Raw genomic sequence first — 16,988 nt, 5'->3', positions numbered from 1 at the left:
GAGCAGCAATTGCTACTGACAACTACGCCTGTGCACCAGGGCAATTTCTAAAGCCTCAGACTGGCACTCAGCACACAGCTCAGTGCCAGGGAGGGGGCGGTGTGGTCACACAAGGGATGGTCCCGGGGTGTCTGCAGCTTCCAGGGCTGCATAAGCACAGCCATGTAGGGAAAGGGACTGGTTGTTTCTCTTTGTTTGGGGGGGGCCGGCGGGGGAAGAGCGGGAGGAGGTGGAATCAATAACAGGGCCAATGCAATTGACAAAGGTTAATATGAGACAAATCCCTGTGGATGGCATAAGGCAAGCAGGCAGGGTCTGGAAAACTCCAGTGCCCAATGACTGTACCCAATCATGCCCTTACAATGAAGCAAGGCCCCACACATGCCAATACAGGAGAGCTCTAAAACAGGAACTGCATCAGAAGACATTAGACTAGGGGTACGTCTTCACTACCTGCCGGATTGGCGGGTAGTAATCGATCTATCGGGGATCGATTTATCGCGTCTCGTCTACACGATAAATCGATCCCCGAACGTGCTCCCCATCGACTCCGGAACTCCACCAGGGCGAGAGGTGGAAGTGGAGTCGACGGGGGAGCCGTGGCCATCGATCCCGCGCCATGAGTACGCGAGGTAAGTCGATCTAAGATACGTCGACTTCAGCTACGCTATTCTCGTAGCTGAAGTTGCGTATCTTAGATCGATCCCCCCCAGTGTAGACCAGCCCTAGGAGAGCTCCATAGAGGAAGAGAGTGGGAAAATGGTCAGTATTTTGCTGAAGTAAAGGGTTGGCACATACGGGACTAGAGCACAATCTGAATGGGACTGTGACTGGGCCTCTGGCCACTGTGAAAATGCTTTTGTCAGCCTGTCTGATCAGAGGTGAACATTAGCAGCCAGTAACACTGCGCTTCTCTCTGCTCCTCTCCTCTGAGAATCCTGAAGAGCTCTGCAGGCAATTAATCAGAGTGGTCTCGGATGGCTCCTGCGAGGTAGGTAGGTATTATTAACCCCATAGGGTATGGGGGAAACTGAGGCACAGAGCAGCGACGTGGCTTGCCCAAGGTCCCAGAAGCAGTCAGGGGTAAAGTCAGGAATACAACGCTGATCTCTGAGCGCTGAGCCGCCCCCCTTTCTAAGCTCAGATGACAGAGCCGTTACAGCCAATGGATCTTCACAAAAGTTAGAGGGACTGTTCAGAGCAGAAGCTGTTATTGTAAACACAGGAGCCTGTGTGCAGTGTTGGAAAATCAGGGCTCCAGGGGGCAATGGGACAGGCGTGAGGGGAGGATAAACCAAGAGATCATCCAAGCAAAGCGTCATAATCCATGTACCACACCAGCTGGCCAGAGCTGGGGTTGACCCCTGAAATAGGCCACTTTCTGGGCTCCTGCCCCACTCTACTCATCTGGGTTGTGATTTCATGCTTCCCCTTCCCCATCACCAGCACGGCCACCTGCCTGGCTTTGTTGATGAGAGGCAGGCTGAGGCTCATCCTCTGGTGGGGTTTGACGGGGCTCTCCGTGAGCACCACCGTCTGGGCCCCTTCGAGGCCGCTGGATGAACGCGGGAAGAGCGAGGCTGTGTGCCCGTCGGAGCCCAGCCCCAGCAGCACAAAGTCCAAGCTGGCATTGTTCACTAGCGCTGCGATCTCCTTGGCGTACAGCTCTGGCCCCCGGTCCTCCTCCACGCACAGCCGCCGGTTCAGGTGCACCGGCATGGGGTGGATGTTGAGGTAGGGCACCCGGATGTGCTGGAGGAGGTGGTCATGCAAGCTGCGGAAGTTGGACTCCGGGTCGGCGAGCGGCACGCAGCGCTCGTCCACCAGCCACAAGTGGGTGTGTCTCCATGGGAAGCCGTAGTGGTGGGTCACCAGCCGCCGGAACATGACAATGGGGCTCGAGCCGCCCGATAGGGCCAGGTGGAACTCGCCGCAGCGTGCCACAGCCTCAGCCGCCGCCGTCTCAATGTCCGATGCCAACCGGGCGATCAGCTCCTCCGGCCAAGCCGAGACCAAGGGGCTTTGCCGAAACTTGGCCTGGATGGTTCTGTAGTCGCCCGGCTTTTGCCCATCCATGTGCAGCAGTTCCACCGGCTCCTCCAGCGTGAAGGACAGCTCCCTGCCCACCATTTCAAAGTCCAGGAGGTGCTGGTTCTCCAGGCCCCCCGGGTACAGGCGCGGGACCTGCTGGGTTAAGCTGTCCAGCAGTGGGGTCCAGAACTCCCAAGACGCCAGCAGGTTCTCAGTGGTGATGAAGGAGTCCTTCCTGCCATGGAAGATGCTGGAGATGAGGACAGAATAAGCCTCTCTCTCCTTCACGGGGCTGTACACATAGTAATCAGACAGCGGGAGCCCAAAGAGGCGCAGCTGCGGGCGATCCGCCACCTCCTTCCAGCTGCCTTCTGGCATGATGGGCTTGAAGAGGTTCCGGCTGATCAGCACAGCAGGACAGCTCAGCTCCCCGTGCCCGATGTAGAAGATGATCTGCTTGGCTCCACACTGGCTCTGCCCCGCCTCCCTCAGGCTCTCGCGCTGGGTGCAGTAGGCCCGGTTCTTGAAGAGGACGCGGACGTAGCCTACCCGCTCGTCCAGGGCTTTGCCAGAGGTGAGGAGGAAGGGGACTCCCTCCCACCGCAGGCTGTCTAGCTGAATCAACACACCTGAAATGACAGGGGAACCTCAGGCCCGAGCCCAAGCACTGTTCTCCTTGCGTGGGTCCTGGCATCCGGAGTCTCCCTGGCACCACAATCAGTCCTCCCCATCACCCTGCCAGTCTCTGCTCTCCCGGTCTCCAAGGATTTGCCTTGCTCCCTCCCGATTAGCCCACCACGTTCCTCAGATTGCCTAGCTACCCCTTAGGACAGCAGCTTCTCTGGATGAGCCGTCACGTCACTCCCTAGCCAAGAATCAAAACTCTGAGCACGTGCAGCATGGCCAGAGATGGCCTTGTGATGAAGTGAGGTCCACCGGCCCCAGAGAAACCCCCCGGTTCTTACCTTTTGGAGACATGGAATGGCCCCCATACAGTGAAGGGAGGGACCTAAGCCACTATAGAATGAATTCCTAACGCCCCCCCCCCAACATTTATAGTAATAATTCCACATGTGGCTTCACGGGCCAACAGATCCTTATAGGTCCCTGGGCAGCTGGACCTTGGGCTCTTTAGGTCCCACAGGGACAGATGCCCTAGAAATAAACAAGGCAGCTACTGTCCCCGTGTTACAGCTGTGGAAGCAGAGACAGAAGTTAAGTGATTGGCCCACAGCCACAGAGGAAGTGACAGAGCTGGGATTAGGATTTGGCCGCTCCCCGTCACCTAGTCCCATGCGCTAACCCCACCCCACCTGTCTCAGCCTTTATGCCCTATGACATCATCAGCCTGGGTCTTGCCCCCACCTGCAAAGGTCGGCGTCGTGCTGACGTAGTCCTGCGCCTTCTGCAGCTCCTCCCGCACCTGGCTGGCGTAGGCCTGGTATTGACCCAGCACCGCGCTGGTGCTCTCCGGGCCCTGCAATGCCTTGAAGGTCTGCAGCTTGCGCCGGAGAACGTCTTCAGTGCTGCTGATGTTGGCCGGCAGCTCCATGGCGAGATACATCAGGACCTCGGTGAGGTGGTTCTGGAGCACGTCGCGGATGACACCGTACTGCTCATAGAAGCTGGTGCGGCCTGAGTGCGACGAGGAGGCGAGAGACGAGCAGTCAGAGCGGCAGGAAAAAGAAACCCCCCTGCAGCCCCCAGCACGTGAAAGGAGCTTGAATATTGGTGCTCGAGGGAATGAAGGGACGGGCCCAGGGACGGAGCCGTCTCTAGCCCCAGATTGGGTACGACGCCAGCTGCCTCTGCGGGCACCTCAGCAACTCCTTTCAGCCCCGCACACTGCAGCGGGGCCTCCCAGGAGAAGCTGCCGCAGCTGATAAAGGATTCCCAGGAGACCGGCTGCCCTCACTGGAACAGCAAGCGGGACCTCCGCTGGAGGAAGGAACAGGAGAGTGGGGGCTGGGGGGGTTGGCCAGCTGGGTGAGCGGAAGGGCTGAGAGGAGGCACCAAATCCTCTCTGTCCTCAGGCACCAATGTAGACTTAGGCCAACCCTAATTACAGCCTTGCGTGGGGCTTCCTGAGCTCAGTGGGGGCGGGGAGGGGGCTTTGTCTGAGCAGGCCGGCAGCACAGTCCGTGTTCAGTCTGAGCCTGGGATCAGCGTCCAGCCCACGGGCTGGGAAAGGAACGCAAGACCGTGCAGTGCCGGGCGTCTCTTTCACCCCAGCAACGATGGGCACATCTCAAGGGGCAGGGGGGAGGGCAGCAGAGCCCGGGGTCTCTAGTTGGAGTGTGAATCCACATCAAAGCCTTAACAGGGGGATCAGAACAAACCCGGTTACCCCTCGCAATTCTGCAGCAACGGACCAGGTCAACAGAGCAGCAGCTGTCTGCATTACACTGGACCCCTTCCATCCACCACTCCATGCATAGCCCACTCTGAGCCGCTGAATACGCCCCCATACCATCAACTTAAGCCCTGCCCTTTCCGCAAGAGTCGGGCTTTACCTGTTTCAATACAGGACGTGCCTTGCCCTGGGCTGATTTCTTACTGGGGCCGGGAGGGAGAAGGACGATGTCCTATTAAATGCAGGTGATTCCAACCAAAGCCTCCTGTTAGCTGGTCAGGGGCAGGCTAAGCGCTGCAGACCTTGCCCCTGCCCTGGGCTTCCCCTTTGGTTTGATATAGTTTGTCTCCCTCTCTCTAATCCAAAGGCGCATTTGTTAACGCAATCAATGCTGCAGCCTCTCTGGAAGCCAGGGGGCTGTGTGTGTGTGTGGGGGGGGAGTCAAATGATCAATGACCAGGCTTTAAGAGTTATCTTATTTAACACTGCGTGGGTGGTGGCTAGGAGCAGGGGAGGGAGAAAAAGGGGAGCAGACACACAATCCTGATGTTGCAGAAATAAGGGCGCCTGGTGTGCCCACAACTGCTGCCGGCGGCAGCCCAACCCGGAGTGCTTTCCGCTCAGCGCTGCAGCGTGGGGCTGGAGCCCTGCAGGCCGGGATTGCAGCTGCGTCCATCCAGCATCTCTCCCTCTCCGAACGGCTGCTGAGAGACGCCCCTGTGCCGGGATGGATGAGCACGGCCTGGTGGGTGCGAGTCGCTCCCTCGGGCAAAAGCTGCAGCAGCCGAACCCTGATTTAAACTTTCACACCACAGCACCAAATGAGACCTGAACCCAGACCAGGCCCTTTCCAAGTCCCTCTGCAGCAGAACTCAGGGTCTCTGGGCATCGATGTGAAAGACTCCCGAACTCTGCAGCAGGAGGAAGGGGCAGGTTCCCTCTCCAGCCAAGGGAGGTAACAGCCGTGACTGCGAATCAAATTTCTGCCTCTCAAGTGCCCATGCAGAGCGACACCGCTCAGCTACCCACCTGGCCTCCTTCTTATGCATTTGCAACATTCAGCCACAGGGGTCGCTCTCACACAGATACACTAAAGCCACCCAGGTACTGAGAGATTCCCCCTGGCTAGCTCAGCCCAGGCTCCCTGACCTTTAGCATCCAGAGTCTCCTTCAGGACAATCTCTACTCTCTCCACATGATGCCGGTTCCAGATTGGGTCCAGAAACCGTCGGTTCTGGTCTCGGAAAGGCAGGATGTGGGCCACAGCCTGCGAAGGAAGGAAGGGAGGGAGGGAGGGAGGGAAAGATCAGCATTAAAAACAAAAATCCAAAGCCAGCAGCATTTCTAGAGCATCTCCCATCCCACTGCTCCATCCAGCCTGGAAACGCAGCCCAGTCTGAGGTCTAGGGAGCACACGGCACGGGGAGAAAAAGGGGAAATCGGCACAAGAACTGCAGGGTAAAGCCCGACTCTTGCAGAAAGTACCTGGGGGGGGGTCTCTAATGTCCACGTGGGACAGACACAAAAGACCTCCCTGGACAAGGCAAACGTTTTACAGTTTCATCGGAAAGACTCCTACACAAAACACAAGACACTCAGCCTTTCTCCCTCGGAAGGGCAAATGGCTGAGTCAGACCCTGCTAAGATTCCAGGCCGGGGTTCCAAGGAGTTGAGGCGGATCAAAGGGACCGCGTACATCACTGAGCCATCTGTTCTCACTTAGGGCAAAAAAAATTCCAGTAGAGATGCTCTCCTTGAAGTCAGACACGCACCCTTGTGACCGGACCATGGGGCCATGGATGGAATAAGGCTATTTCGAAAAGGAGATGTCCCAGCACACTGAGGCCAGGGCAGTGCATCCACCTCACACGCGTTCCCTCGAGGGGCCATACGGCTGCTCAGACGCCACATCTGGACAGGGCAGCGGCATGTTCTCAGAGCCCTGTGTTCTGGGGTCAAGAGTGAAACTTCAGCTCAGCCCACTCCACGGCTACGGAAAGTGACACCTTGTCGGCTGGCTGAGGAAGGCCGGGTGGGAAGGGGAGGGAAGGGAAAGGTCACCTGAGGTCTTCAACAACCTGATCCACCACGGCGCAGCACTGTGGCCCTCAAATCACTTGTGGTCTAGTGGATCCGGGGCTGGGCTGGGAGTCAGAAGACCTGGGTTCTGTTCCTGGCTCTGACAATGGCCTGCTGGGTGAGCTTGGGCCAGTATCTTCCCTTCCCCATCCGTAACATGTGGATAGCGACACTTACCTCTGTATGTAGAGGACTCCAGTATCTCTAGCTGAGCGGCCTGATCAGAGCTAGATGTGCTGAAAACCCATGGAGGTCAAGAGGCACAAAGTCAGGAAAACTCCCGTATAAAGCTAACCATCACGTACCTGGCGCAACCCAGCTGTTCCCAAACTAGTGGTTCACAGGGATAACAGGTGCTGGGAAGTGGGACTGTGGGTGGATGGTGGATAATTTGGAGTTCCTTGGGAACCCCTGGAAGAAGGCAGAAGAAACTGAGGACAAAGTGGGAAACATTAAAGCATTGCGTCTTTGGACTGGTTCTCAAGTAGGATGTTAACACTGGTCTCCCAGCTCAGGATGGATCCTGATCAGGTACCACTCCCTACTTCATGTTTATAGTTCAAAAGATGGGGTAGCGGCACAACGGGCCACCAGAATGGGGATCCCCTCTTAGTTCCTTATCAGAAAGATCCCAGTAGATCCAAGAGAGAGCCCCTGGGTACACAGGATTGACAGGGAGAGAAAGATGTCTCCCAGTGTGGCAGATATACAATCACCTGGATTGTGTGTCAGCTGCCTTCCAATTAGGGGACCTGACCCCAAGCAGGTCTGTACCAGCAATTTACCTGCTGGATGTGGCAATATCTGGTGCAGGGGAAAGGACAAACAAAGTCAAAAACAGAGAGCATATAGGCCATAGGTTGGGGGCTAGGATCTCATGGGGGTGGGGATGAGGGAACAGTCCTGATTCTCAAGAGAATCAAGTGATGAACCCCTTTCCTGCCCCGACACCCTCTTCCAGCCCAGAGCAGGAGAAGTGTGACTTCCTCTGCCGCAGGGCTACGTTCACTGCCTTTTACACCCCCTCCCCACTCTGTCCCTGCTGCAGTCACTCGCACAGATGCACCAGCCCCTGAAAAATTGGCTGATCATTTAAAAAAAAAAAAAAAAAGTGACAGCACATCATATCAAATTAAAAGCCTCCTCTAGAAGCTGGTGCTAAGAGGCTGGGCCTGCGTGGAAGGGAAGGGTTTGCTTACTCAGCGAAATACAAGCCCTGACCTTGACTGGAAGACCAGATGGATTCTGCATCTCACACACCTCCATATGTGGCCACCTCGCTAGGAGGAGGAGAACAAAAAAGCCTGACCCTTATCACTTTGGCATGAAAAGGTCCGGCCTCTGCATTTTCCTCGGTGAGAGATGGGCCGGCAGTACAGGGGAAGAGTAATGGCTAGTCACTGCAAGGTCACTCGGCTGCAGCCCGGAATAGTGGGCTGGACACATTCTCTTTGGCAAGGGCAGGGTTTGAAACATGCTCTGAACTGCTCTGCCTGGGATCCCAAGGGGAGATGGACCCCCTCAGACACCAGGGAAGGGGGCAGGATCCAGATATGCCGTGAGAGCAGTAAAAGAGCTCTAAGCGCTTCATAAACAGGGATCCACTCGCAGGCAGGGACCATCCTCATTTGCAGATGGAGAAGCTGAGGCACAGAGAGGACAAGTCACAGCGCCTCTAGGAGGCAGAGCTTGGAAATGAATCTAGGAGTCCGGACTCACAGTGGCTGTGCCGTAGCCACAAGGCCAACCTGCTTCCGTTATTAAGCAAAGGACAGGCCAGTCAAGACAAAAACTAGAAGCCAAGAGCACAAAACTCATTGATGGGGCTGAACCCTGTTGCTTGGAGGCAGAAAGGGAAGAGAGAAGCTGCCTAAGGAGATCTGTAGCTATAAGCCCTTCAGGAATGGTTGGGGTGGGAGCAGGGGAGAAAACATAGACCTTGATAACCCACCTTCTGGTACTCTTGCACCTAGTCCTTAATTGTTTGTATTGCCCTGATCTACAACAGACTCTCGACTCTTCAGGCACCTTGCCTTCTTCTGCATCTGCAAAGCACCATGCACGCCTATGGCACTGCAGGGTAACACAGTCCAGGGACATGCAGCGCGCAGACAGGCTGGCATTCGCTAAGAGGAAACGTGGGAGCAATGAAGCCACCCACGAGTGTCTCCAAACTCCATAGGTCTGATGGGAATGGGACATCATGGCCTGCGAGTGACGTCACACACACCCGACATGGCCCTCGAGCGACAGCTACAGTTCACAATACTATTGTACCAACCCTACATTTGTTAGATACAAATTGCACACGAGGACCCAGCCAGATTTTGCGGGGGAGGCTCCAGGTTCTGCCCAGCATGTTTAAAATCCTGCCGCACCCTCAGACCCAAAGGGAGGGTGGAAATGCCCAGCTTGTGGCCTGCACCCCACCCCCTCCCTGCCTTCCCTTTACCGTCCATGTGCCGGGCGGACCAGCCAGTCTTACTAAGGTGTATTTTGCTGATGCTGAATATAAGCCATGGATCCTTTCCGCAGCTGGGCAAAGACCAGTAGTATTAATAAGTGAGGAGAAGCCAATGTGGCCCTCGTTTCACAAGACAGTCAGATCAACAGGAACCAAGACAGCCTTATTGGGTCCCAGCTAGCTGTATATTAGTCTCCAGCCCTGCGCATCGTGATGAAGGGGACAAGGTACCAGCCAAATGAACAGTGATAATAAGACTTAATAGTCTCTAGGTCACTTCACTGCTCCAGCAACCGAGGTGAGCAGCTCAGTTGGGCTGTGATTGGTGCACCTGGCAGCCTGCTGCCCACATTAAATGAACGCCTGAAATTTAGGGCCCTCCCACCATCCAAGCTCCCACCCCACCGAGACCCCATCCAGCATGGCCACAGAGTCATTCCAAGTCTGCTCACCTGTTTGCCAAGGTAGTGATCCACCCGGTACATCTCCTCTTCCCGGAAGAAAGTCCTCAGCTCGATGGCCAGCTGCTGGGCTGACTTGAGGTCATGGCCAAAAGGCTTCTCCAGCACCACCCGCAGCCAGGCTCCGGGGCCAGGCCTGCAGCTACCATTGATGTGGCGGGCGATCTCCGCGTAGGCGAAGGGCGGCACCGAGAAGTAGAAGATCCTGCCGGCTTCCTCCAGCCCCTCCTGCTGGAGCAGGGTCTCAATCTCCCGATTCAGGGCAGTGTAGTTGTCGGACGTCTTCAGCTGGTGATACCGGCTCAGCTTGAGGAACTGGTCTTTGACCACAGCGCACCTGTCGGGGGACACGTCCGACGGGCAGGCCAGCTTCTTCAGCACCTCAAACATCAGACTCTGCCCTGGCTCGTGCGCCGTCAGCGCAGCCCCGTGGAAAGTGAAGCTGTGGCCGCTGCTCACCTGGTCCAGGTAGAGGTGGAACAGCCCCTCCCACAAGTACTTCTTGGCCAGGTCCCCCGTGGCTCCCAGCAAGACGACTGAGACATGCCCTCGGGACTCCTTGGCCAATGATGGAAGGGCGCCTAAGAGAAAGACGGCACACAGGGCTGCCCTCAGCATCCTGGGGGAGGAGACAAGGACCCAGGGAACCTAGAGGATGGGAGAAGAGAAGGGAAACATCAAGCTACATTAGCACAGAATATAATGCCACAAACCACAACCCCGGGTGCTGGTTCTTCCACAGCACTCGAGCCAGGAATTTTCACCTGGATTCCTCTCCCCAAAAGTCTCTCTCCTGGTTTGCCACAGGTGGGAGTGATTAAAGCTGAGGTCCCGGATGCTGCATAAACCAGATGGCTTCTGTCAACAAGGAAGACCAGATCTCATGGAGTAGAGGGGATCAATGCCATCAGCACTGAGCAATAGAGTGGGCAGAGCCGGCACTAGGCATAAGCACACTAAGCAATTGCTTAGGGCCCCAAGCAGCTCAAGGGGGCCCTCTATTCACTTTTTTAGAATGTGTTGTATGTGGGGGACCCCCAAAATATCCCTGCTTAGGGCCCCCAATGGGCTAGCACTGCGTGCGTGTGTGGCTGGCTGCAAAGGACAATAAGGCTGCATTAGTGCAGGAAGCCACGTCACTTCCCCCCCGTTTGACAGAGTTTATTATTATTGCCAGCAAATATTTGCATTACAGGGCCCACATGCCCCTATCAGGACTGGGCTCTGGACAAACATAAAGAAGAACACAGCACCTGCCTTGGAGACCTTCCTGCTGCGTCAGCACTAACCCCTACATGGTGAGGTTTCTGAGTGGGAGTCGCTGGCTTTGAGCTGTGGAAATGAAATCCATTCTGACGCGAGTTTCAGTGTCTGCTGCAAACAAACATGTGCGTCAATGCATGCAGGATGCTACTTCCTGCTTGGGGCTTTTCTTCCATTTTGGCACCGACGTGCATCAATATTGTCACAGCGCTTCAGAGACAGGCGCCACAACTGGTAGTCCTGTTTTTCTAGCTCTTCGGTTCACTTCGATAATATGCAGCCATAAGACTTGCATGTAACTATGTCCCCATGACTGGCACTGAATAAGGCTCCAATAAGCCAAAATGGACCAATCAGTCTGATGAAACAAGTCTAGTATATGTAGCTATGAATCAGTGATGCATTTTTTGTGTGTACTTGCACCTTTATATCTCTAAGCACTCTGCCTGTCTGCAGAGATCCCCCATTCTGTTCCCAGAGTTGCTACAGCCTATAACAGAAGAGATGAACACAGTCCACGCTCCAAAATAAACTTAGCTTTTGTTCCTTCTTGCTTCTGTTTGCTTTAGACCAAAATACAAGCAATTTTTTAGACGAAAGTACAGGTTTTGTTCTTTGTGCAAGGCAGTGATGTGGGAAACCAGGAGAGAGAACCCAGAAGGACAAGTTACGAAGACAGCACAACGGTTGATTCATAATCTATTGCATCAGTTGTTATCTCGCGCTGTTCACCTAGTTTCCTGGAGTTGTGCAATACTGGACAGCAGCCACAATGATAGCACAGTTGAGATAATCCAGGGCTTTCATGGCATTGCACACAGTTAAGCCTTATCTACAACAGAAAGTTGTGTCGCTTTAACTACACCAGTTTAATTAAAGCATGAGAACACCCCCAAGTGCGACCACAGTCATATTGGTATAACAATGCTTTAGACCACTATAGGTACTCCTGTACTCTGTGCCCACAGTAGATTATGTACTAGCCTAACTACTTAGGTAAAAACATCATATCTCTAACTGACATAGTTACACCAGTACAAAACTAGTGTTTTGACCAGGCCTTACTGAGCGAGTTTCTCAAGTGTCTCAGTGAAACAGGAAATGTATTTGACACCACAGACCCCGTTTGCTTTTTGCACATTCTGCATTTGGGGCAATGAAACTAGTCGGTTTCACTTTCTAGCTCTCCTGCAGCAGCTGGTCAGGATGAATTTCTCCAGTGCATGGGCCTGGCAAAATATCATTTCAGAAATAAAAAAAAAAACAGGCGACAATATTTCCATTCACATTTAGGGTTTGAAACAACCCAGTTTTCTTTTTACAGCAAGACTACACCAGGGCTCTGCTCTACCATGCAGAGAGCGTCACTCCAGGGTATTTGGTTCATTCTCCTCAGACAGGAAACACCCGTTCTCCACCAATACAGTAAATGATCCATAACGAAGGATGCAGGTTTTTTAAGCCTGTTTCCTCTGGTGTCAGTGACCCCAACAGTACCCATTCAGGCCATATAGGTCAAGTGTAAGGACGGGTCTTGTTCAGCTTCTTGCATGAAATGGGAGCGTTGGGTATTTAGGATTTTTCTCCTTCTCCCCCAACAGCCTCATATCTGCTGCCAGCTTCCCCTGACCCCACTGCCTGCTCTGCCAATTCTGGGCTAGTTTACCTCTCCTCATCCCAAAACATCAGCAGGGTGGGGAGCTGGGTGCCAGTAAGGGGAGTGTGCCATGTTCTGTTTAACATGCTCTGGCCACGTGTGTCAGGCAGAGCAAGGCTTCTGATTACTGGACTGAGCGCGCCGAGCTGGTTTGAACCCCAGTTTCCAAACCAGCTTGTCCTGGTTACACTTGCTGTTCAAACCACATTCAACACTGGCTCAGATGCCCTTGTTGTCAACCTTGGGCATCTTTCGGTGTAGACAAGGCTACCTAGAAGGAGAGTCGGAGTGGGCAGGTCTGCGTCTGAAGGGAGGAGAGAAGGGGAATGGAGTGAGGGAGAGCTGGTAGGTTTGGAGGATAAAGGCAAAGGAAGAGAAACAAAACCCAAACTCTCCCCCACCCCATCCCTGTGCGATCTCCCCTCTCCTCCAGCTTCTGCCTGGAGCTTGGCAGGTCAATGAAATGTTTCTGGCAGTGCCAGCACAGAGTGCTGGGAATGGATGGAAAGTGGAGATGTAGCAGCCCCCAAGTACCACTTTGTAGGCAGAGATGGGAAACAAAGGCTTCTCCACAGGCTCCCAGAATCCCTGGCTACAGCAGCCAGCTCCCCTCTCTCCCAACACACAGTGACCCTTGCACCAACATCCGTTCCCTTCCTCCTCCCCAAGCCCCACTTCAGGGCCTGGTTCTGGAACAAAGGACCTGGACTCTGACCCCCTGCACGGCAGCGGGCTGAGCGGGTCCCACCCTCCTACCACAGTTCATCTAACGGGGTCCAAGGAAAAGTCTCCTCTTCAGCGCTAGTGTTTTCACTAAATCAACACAGGGAGCCCCAGGAAATCTTCACGGCCCCATCGTGAATAAACGTGATTAAAACACACACTGGTCTCACCCAGCAGACTCACCCCAGTAACACAAGGACTTTGCAAAGACTGCAATGGTGAAAGTGCTCTGGAAACTGACTGCCGCCTGTTAACTCCTGACCACAGATCTTTCTTCTCCTGCAGCCAGGGACAGGCTATGCCAGCGCACTCAGGACTAGCAAACTGATCGATAGGTAGACAAACAAGAGACCTCGTTAACGATAAGCCAGCTCAGCACTTTCTGGTAAAGGGGAGGAAACAGCAAACCTGAACCTCCCATTCCCAGCAGAAAAAAAAAAAATGTTCCTGGACCCGTCCCCACCCGGCACTTCAAATTCATTGGTCCAACCAAGTTCCTTTTACATAACTGTCCAGGAATGGGGGTGGGAGGGAGAGATTTTTTTTTCCCATCATGGATTCTTGATCTTTTATTTAAAAGAGTGGGAGGGGAACCAAGGTTAAAGTTAAATATTTGCATCTAGGCTAGCGGCAGATGTGTGAAATGCTGGCCCATGCAGGAAGTCCAACTTCCCAAGAATTTTCTCTGAAACATTCATCTGATTAGTTAAGACACTTGAGAATCAAACCTCCCCCTCCTAGTGAGAAGCACTGGTAATGGCTTATAGTGAGCCTTCAGTGAGAGGGATTTAAGAAAAGCCTTCCCGAAGTCACAAAAACAGTGAAAAAAAGCGTATATTTTAATACACACACACAAATAAAATAAATTAAGGGTTTGATACTGTTGAGATTCTGAATGCCCTTGATCAGAGTTGAATTTGCAGATTAGGAAAGACGGTGTGGAAAGATGGAGGAAAAGCACTAGTGTAGGTCTTGACAGACCGGAGTTCTTGCCCCAGCTTCGTCACAGCCTCCTTACATGACCTTGGGCAAGTCACTTTGAGGCCTTGTCTATGCACAGTTAAGCCAACAAGAATGTGACCCTCGTGAGAGATGTCATTTTTCTAATGAAATAGTTCAATCAGTATCGCCCCTACCAGTTATATTGGTATAAAGGTGTCTTATACTGGAATCCTTCGTTGCTTTTCCCCACAGGAATAGCTATACCAGTAGAAGGCACCTTTCCACCAGCGTAATTGCATCCACACTGTGTGTTGTGCTGCTTTCTCTATCCCAGTTAAGATAAAGCGCTACAACTTGCGTTCGTAAACAAGGCCTTAATCTCTCTGTGCCTCAGGTCCCCAGCCATAAACAGGAACAACAACACTCCCCTTCACCCACCTTTTGTCTGTCTTGTCTATTTCAGCCCATCAGCAATTTGGGGCAGGGACTGTCTCCTCTTACTGGAATGCACAGCACCTAGCGCGATGAGCGCCTATACGCGCAGGGGCCTCTCGGTGCCGCTGTACTACTACTTAATGTGCTTTTCCCCAGCCCTGGCTGATCGGTGGGGTTTTCAGGTACACAGAGCAGCACAGAAGGCGTTTCTTTGACGTTTTTCAAACACAGGAAAGAACGCCCCCTGGCTGCAGAGGAAGAATGTCACACATTAGCTGAACACAGGTAGAGCAGGTCTAACCTGACCTATGTCGACATTTAGCAAAGGGAAACAGGAGATAGCCTCAGCGTTTACCACATGTGGAACGCGCTCTCAGGAGACAATCTGGGATGAATTCTTTTTCTCTTGGGAGCTCCTACAAGATATATCTTCGCTCATCAATCTCTCCCCAGCCATCCACTGTAACTCTCCTACCCCTCCCTCCTTACTTACTTCTTCACCATTGGCTACTTAACCTCTATGCAGCCGTCAAAGTGCACTGACAACCACATAGGGCCAAAAGCATGGGACATAATCCCCTTGTCTACTGTATTATAGAGAGTGATTATTTTGCATGTGTACATGATAGTCTTTCCTTCCACTATGGAAATATAATAGAATAATATTATTGTATCCGGATCAGCAACTTCTATTTAACCCTAGAGTGCTTCAAATGTATTTAGAGAGAGCATAAGTGAAATGCTCCTACCTTGTGGGGTGCAGGGGGCTAGCCCCCTAGAACACAATATAGTGCATGACAGCTGAGGCGGGGTGAGCAAGGATTTCGGCTAAGGACCCTGGCACAGCCCTCGAGTCCTATAATAAAAAGCCATGGGATCTTCTCTGATCTCAACTGCATACAGGGGCATAAGGAGGGGGGCCAGGTTACCTGCCCGGCTGCCCCCAATCTGAGTGGTGTTGCGACGCCATGTGCCAGGTCACAACACCACTTGCTTAAATTTGGCCCACGTGGTCCTGCGTCATCCAGTTAGGGGCTGGGGTGCTGCGTCCCCCGCTGTGCCCCCGGCTGTGTGTGAAATACCCCCATATAAACTACAGGGCATCATTTATCAACTCCAACACTGGAAAGACGAACCACCCCCATAGGGACTAGAATCTGTGATGCTACAGTTTGGGCATCAAAACCCTGGGCATCCCAAAGCTAAGATAACCCTTCGGGAGTTTTCTCTGTATTAGACCAGTGGTTCTCGAGCAGGGGTACATGTAACCTTGCGGGTATGCAGAGGTCTTCCGGGGGGGTACATCAACTCATCCAGATATTTACCTAGTTTTACAACAGACTGCATAAAACGCACTGGCAAAGTCAGTACAAACTAAGATTGCATACAGACAATGACTTGTTTATACTGCTCTATATACTATACATTGAAAGGTAAGTACAATATTTATATTTCAATTCATTTATTTTATAATTACATGGTAAAAATGAGAAAGTCAGCATTTTTTCAGTAAGTGTGCTGTGACACTTCTGTATTTTTAGGTCTGATTTTGTAAGCAAGTGGTTTTTAAGTGAGGTGAATCTTGGGGGTAGGCAAGACAAATCAGATTCCTGAAAGGGGCATAGTACTCTGGAAAGGTTGAGAGCCACTGCATTAGACAACTTGTACTGATGTAATTAAAACCAATTTAAAGTCAGTTTAGTCACACCCGTGCAAACCCCTACTGTAGACACGTTTACTGGTTTAAAGTGCATCATTCTGATTTAGCTCAATTTGGTAACTGAATTAAACTGGGGTGAGCATATTTTAAACCAGTTTAAGTGTGTCTACAGAAGGGTCTTACACCAGTGTAAGTAAGCTGATTTATGTCACGTCTACACTCGCATTTATGTCAGCAAAACTTTTGTCGCTCAGGGATGTGAAAAAAACTCCCTCCTGAGCGATATAAGTTTTGCCTGCAGAAGTGCCTGTGTGCACAGCGCTTTGTGGGCAGGAGACACTCTACCGCGGACACAGCTTCCGCCTCTCACGGAGGTGGAGTAATTATGCCAACAGGAGCGCACTCTCCCATCAGCGGCGCGCGTGTCCACCAGATGCGCTGCAGCTGCGCTAATATAGCATGGTAGCATAGACTTGCCCTAAGCCAAGTGGACTCCTGGGGGATTCAATTACACAGTCTCACACATTTCCAGTCCAACTAAAAACTGGTTACTCAATACTTCCAATTGCAAAACACCGCCCTGCTGTGCCCAGAGCCAACAGAATAAACCCAGTTCCCCTGGTTTACTGCTGTAATCAGGGACGGTGCTACCATTTAGGCCAACTAGGTGATTGCCTAGGGCGCCAAGATTTGGGGGTGCCAAAAAGTGGCGCCCCCAATTGTTTTTTTTTTTTTTTTTTTTTACAGCGTCCGCTGCACTGGGAGGGAAAGGGAGTCTGAGCTGCTGGCAGGCAGCCCAGGGGTTCCCCTGGGTCAGCACACCGCCGGCAGCCCAGGCGTTCCCCTGGGTCAGAGCTGCCGCACGGATCTCCGGGCCGGGGAGTGGGGGCTGCTGCAGGGGGGGTGCCTCAGGGCGGGGG

The 16,988-nt window shown here is 52.9% G+C and overlaps 1 protein-coding gene across 7 annotated transcripts in view; it reads right to left on the bottom strand.

The window, feature by feature from the left end:
• Positions 1 to 668: 668 nt before the first annotated feature.
• Positions 669 to 16,988, bottom strand: part of H6PD (hexose-6-phosphate dehydrogenase/glucose 1-dehydrogenase) — a 19,279-nt gene continuing 2,959 nt past the window's right edge. For 2 of the 7 annotated variants that reach the window (XM_024204342.3, XM_024204343.3), the window contains 4 exons: positions 9,380 to 10,036; positions 5,534 to 5,651; positions 3,397 to 3,666; positions 669 to 2,660 (listed from right to left, as the gene is read on the bottom strand). In XM_024204342.3, the coding sequence (XP_024060110.2) occupies positions 1,303 to 2,660; positions 3,397 to 3,666; positions 5,534 to 5,651; positions 9,380 to 10,006 (2,373 nt within the window). In that variant the 5' untranslated portion in view covers positions 10,007 to 10,036 and the 3' untranslated portion in view covers positions 669 to 1,302. Of the gene's footprint in view, positions 2,661 to 3,396; positions 3,667 to 5,533; positions 5,652 to 9,379; positions 10,037 to 10,152; positions 10,614 to 10,641; positions 12,613 to 13,214; positions 13,397 to 16,988 lie in introns of those variants that run through there. The other 5 variants (XM_024204338.3, XM_024204339.3, XM_024204341.3 and 2 more) reach the window with 5 other exon arrangements.

The sequence above is a fragment of the Terrapene carolina genome, unplaced genomic scaffold (genome assembly GCF_002925995.2).
Source record: "Terrapene carolina triunguis isolate 2854851 unplaced genomic scaffold, T_m_triunguis-2.0 Scaffold714, whole genome shotgun sequence".
Lineage (NCBI taxonomy): Eukaryota > Metazoa > Chordata > Testudines > Emydidae > Terrapene > Terrapene triunguis.
The sequence above is the reverse complement of the archived record's forward strand: the minus strand, read 5'-3'. Positions and strand labels throughout refer to the sequence as shown.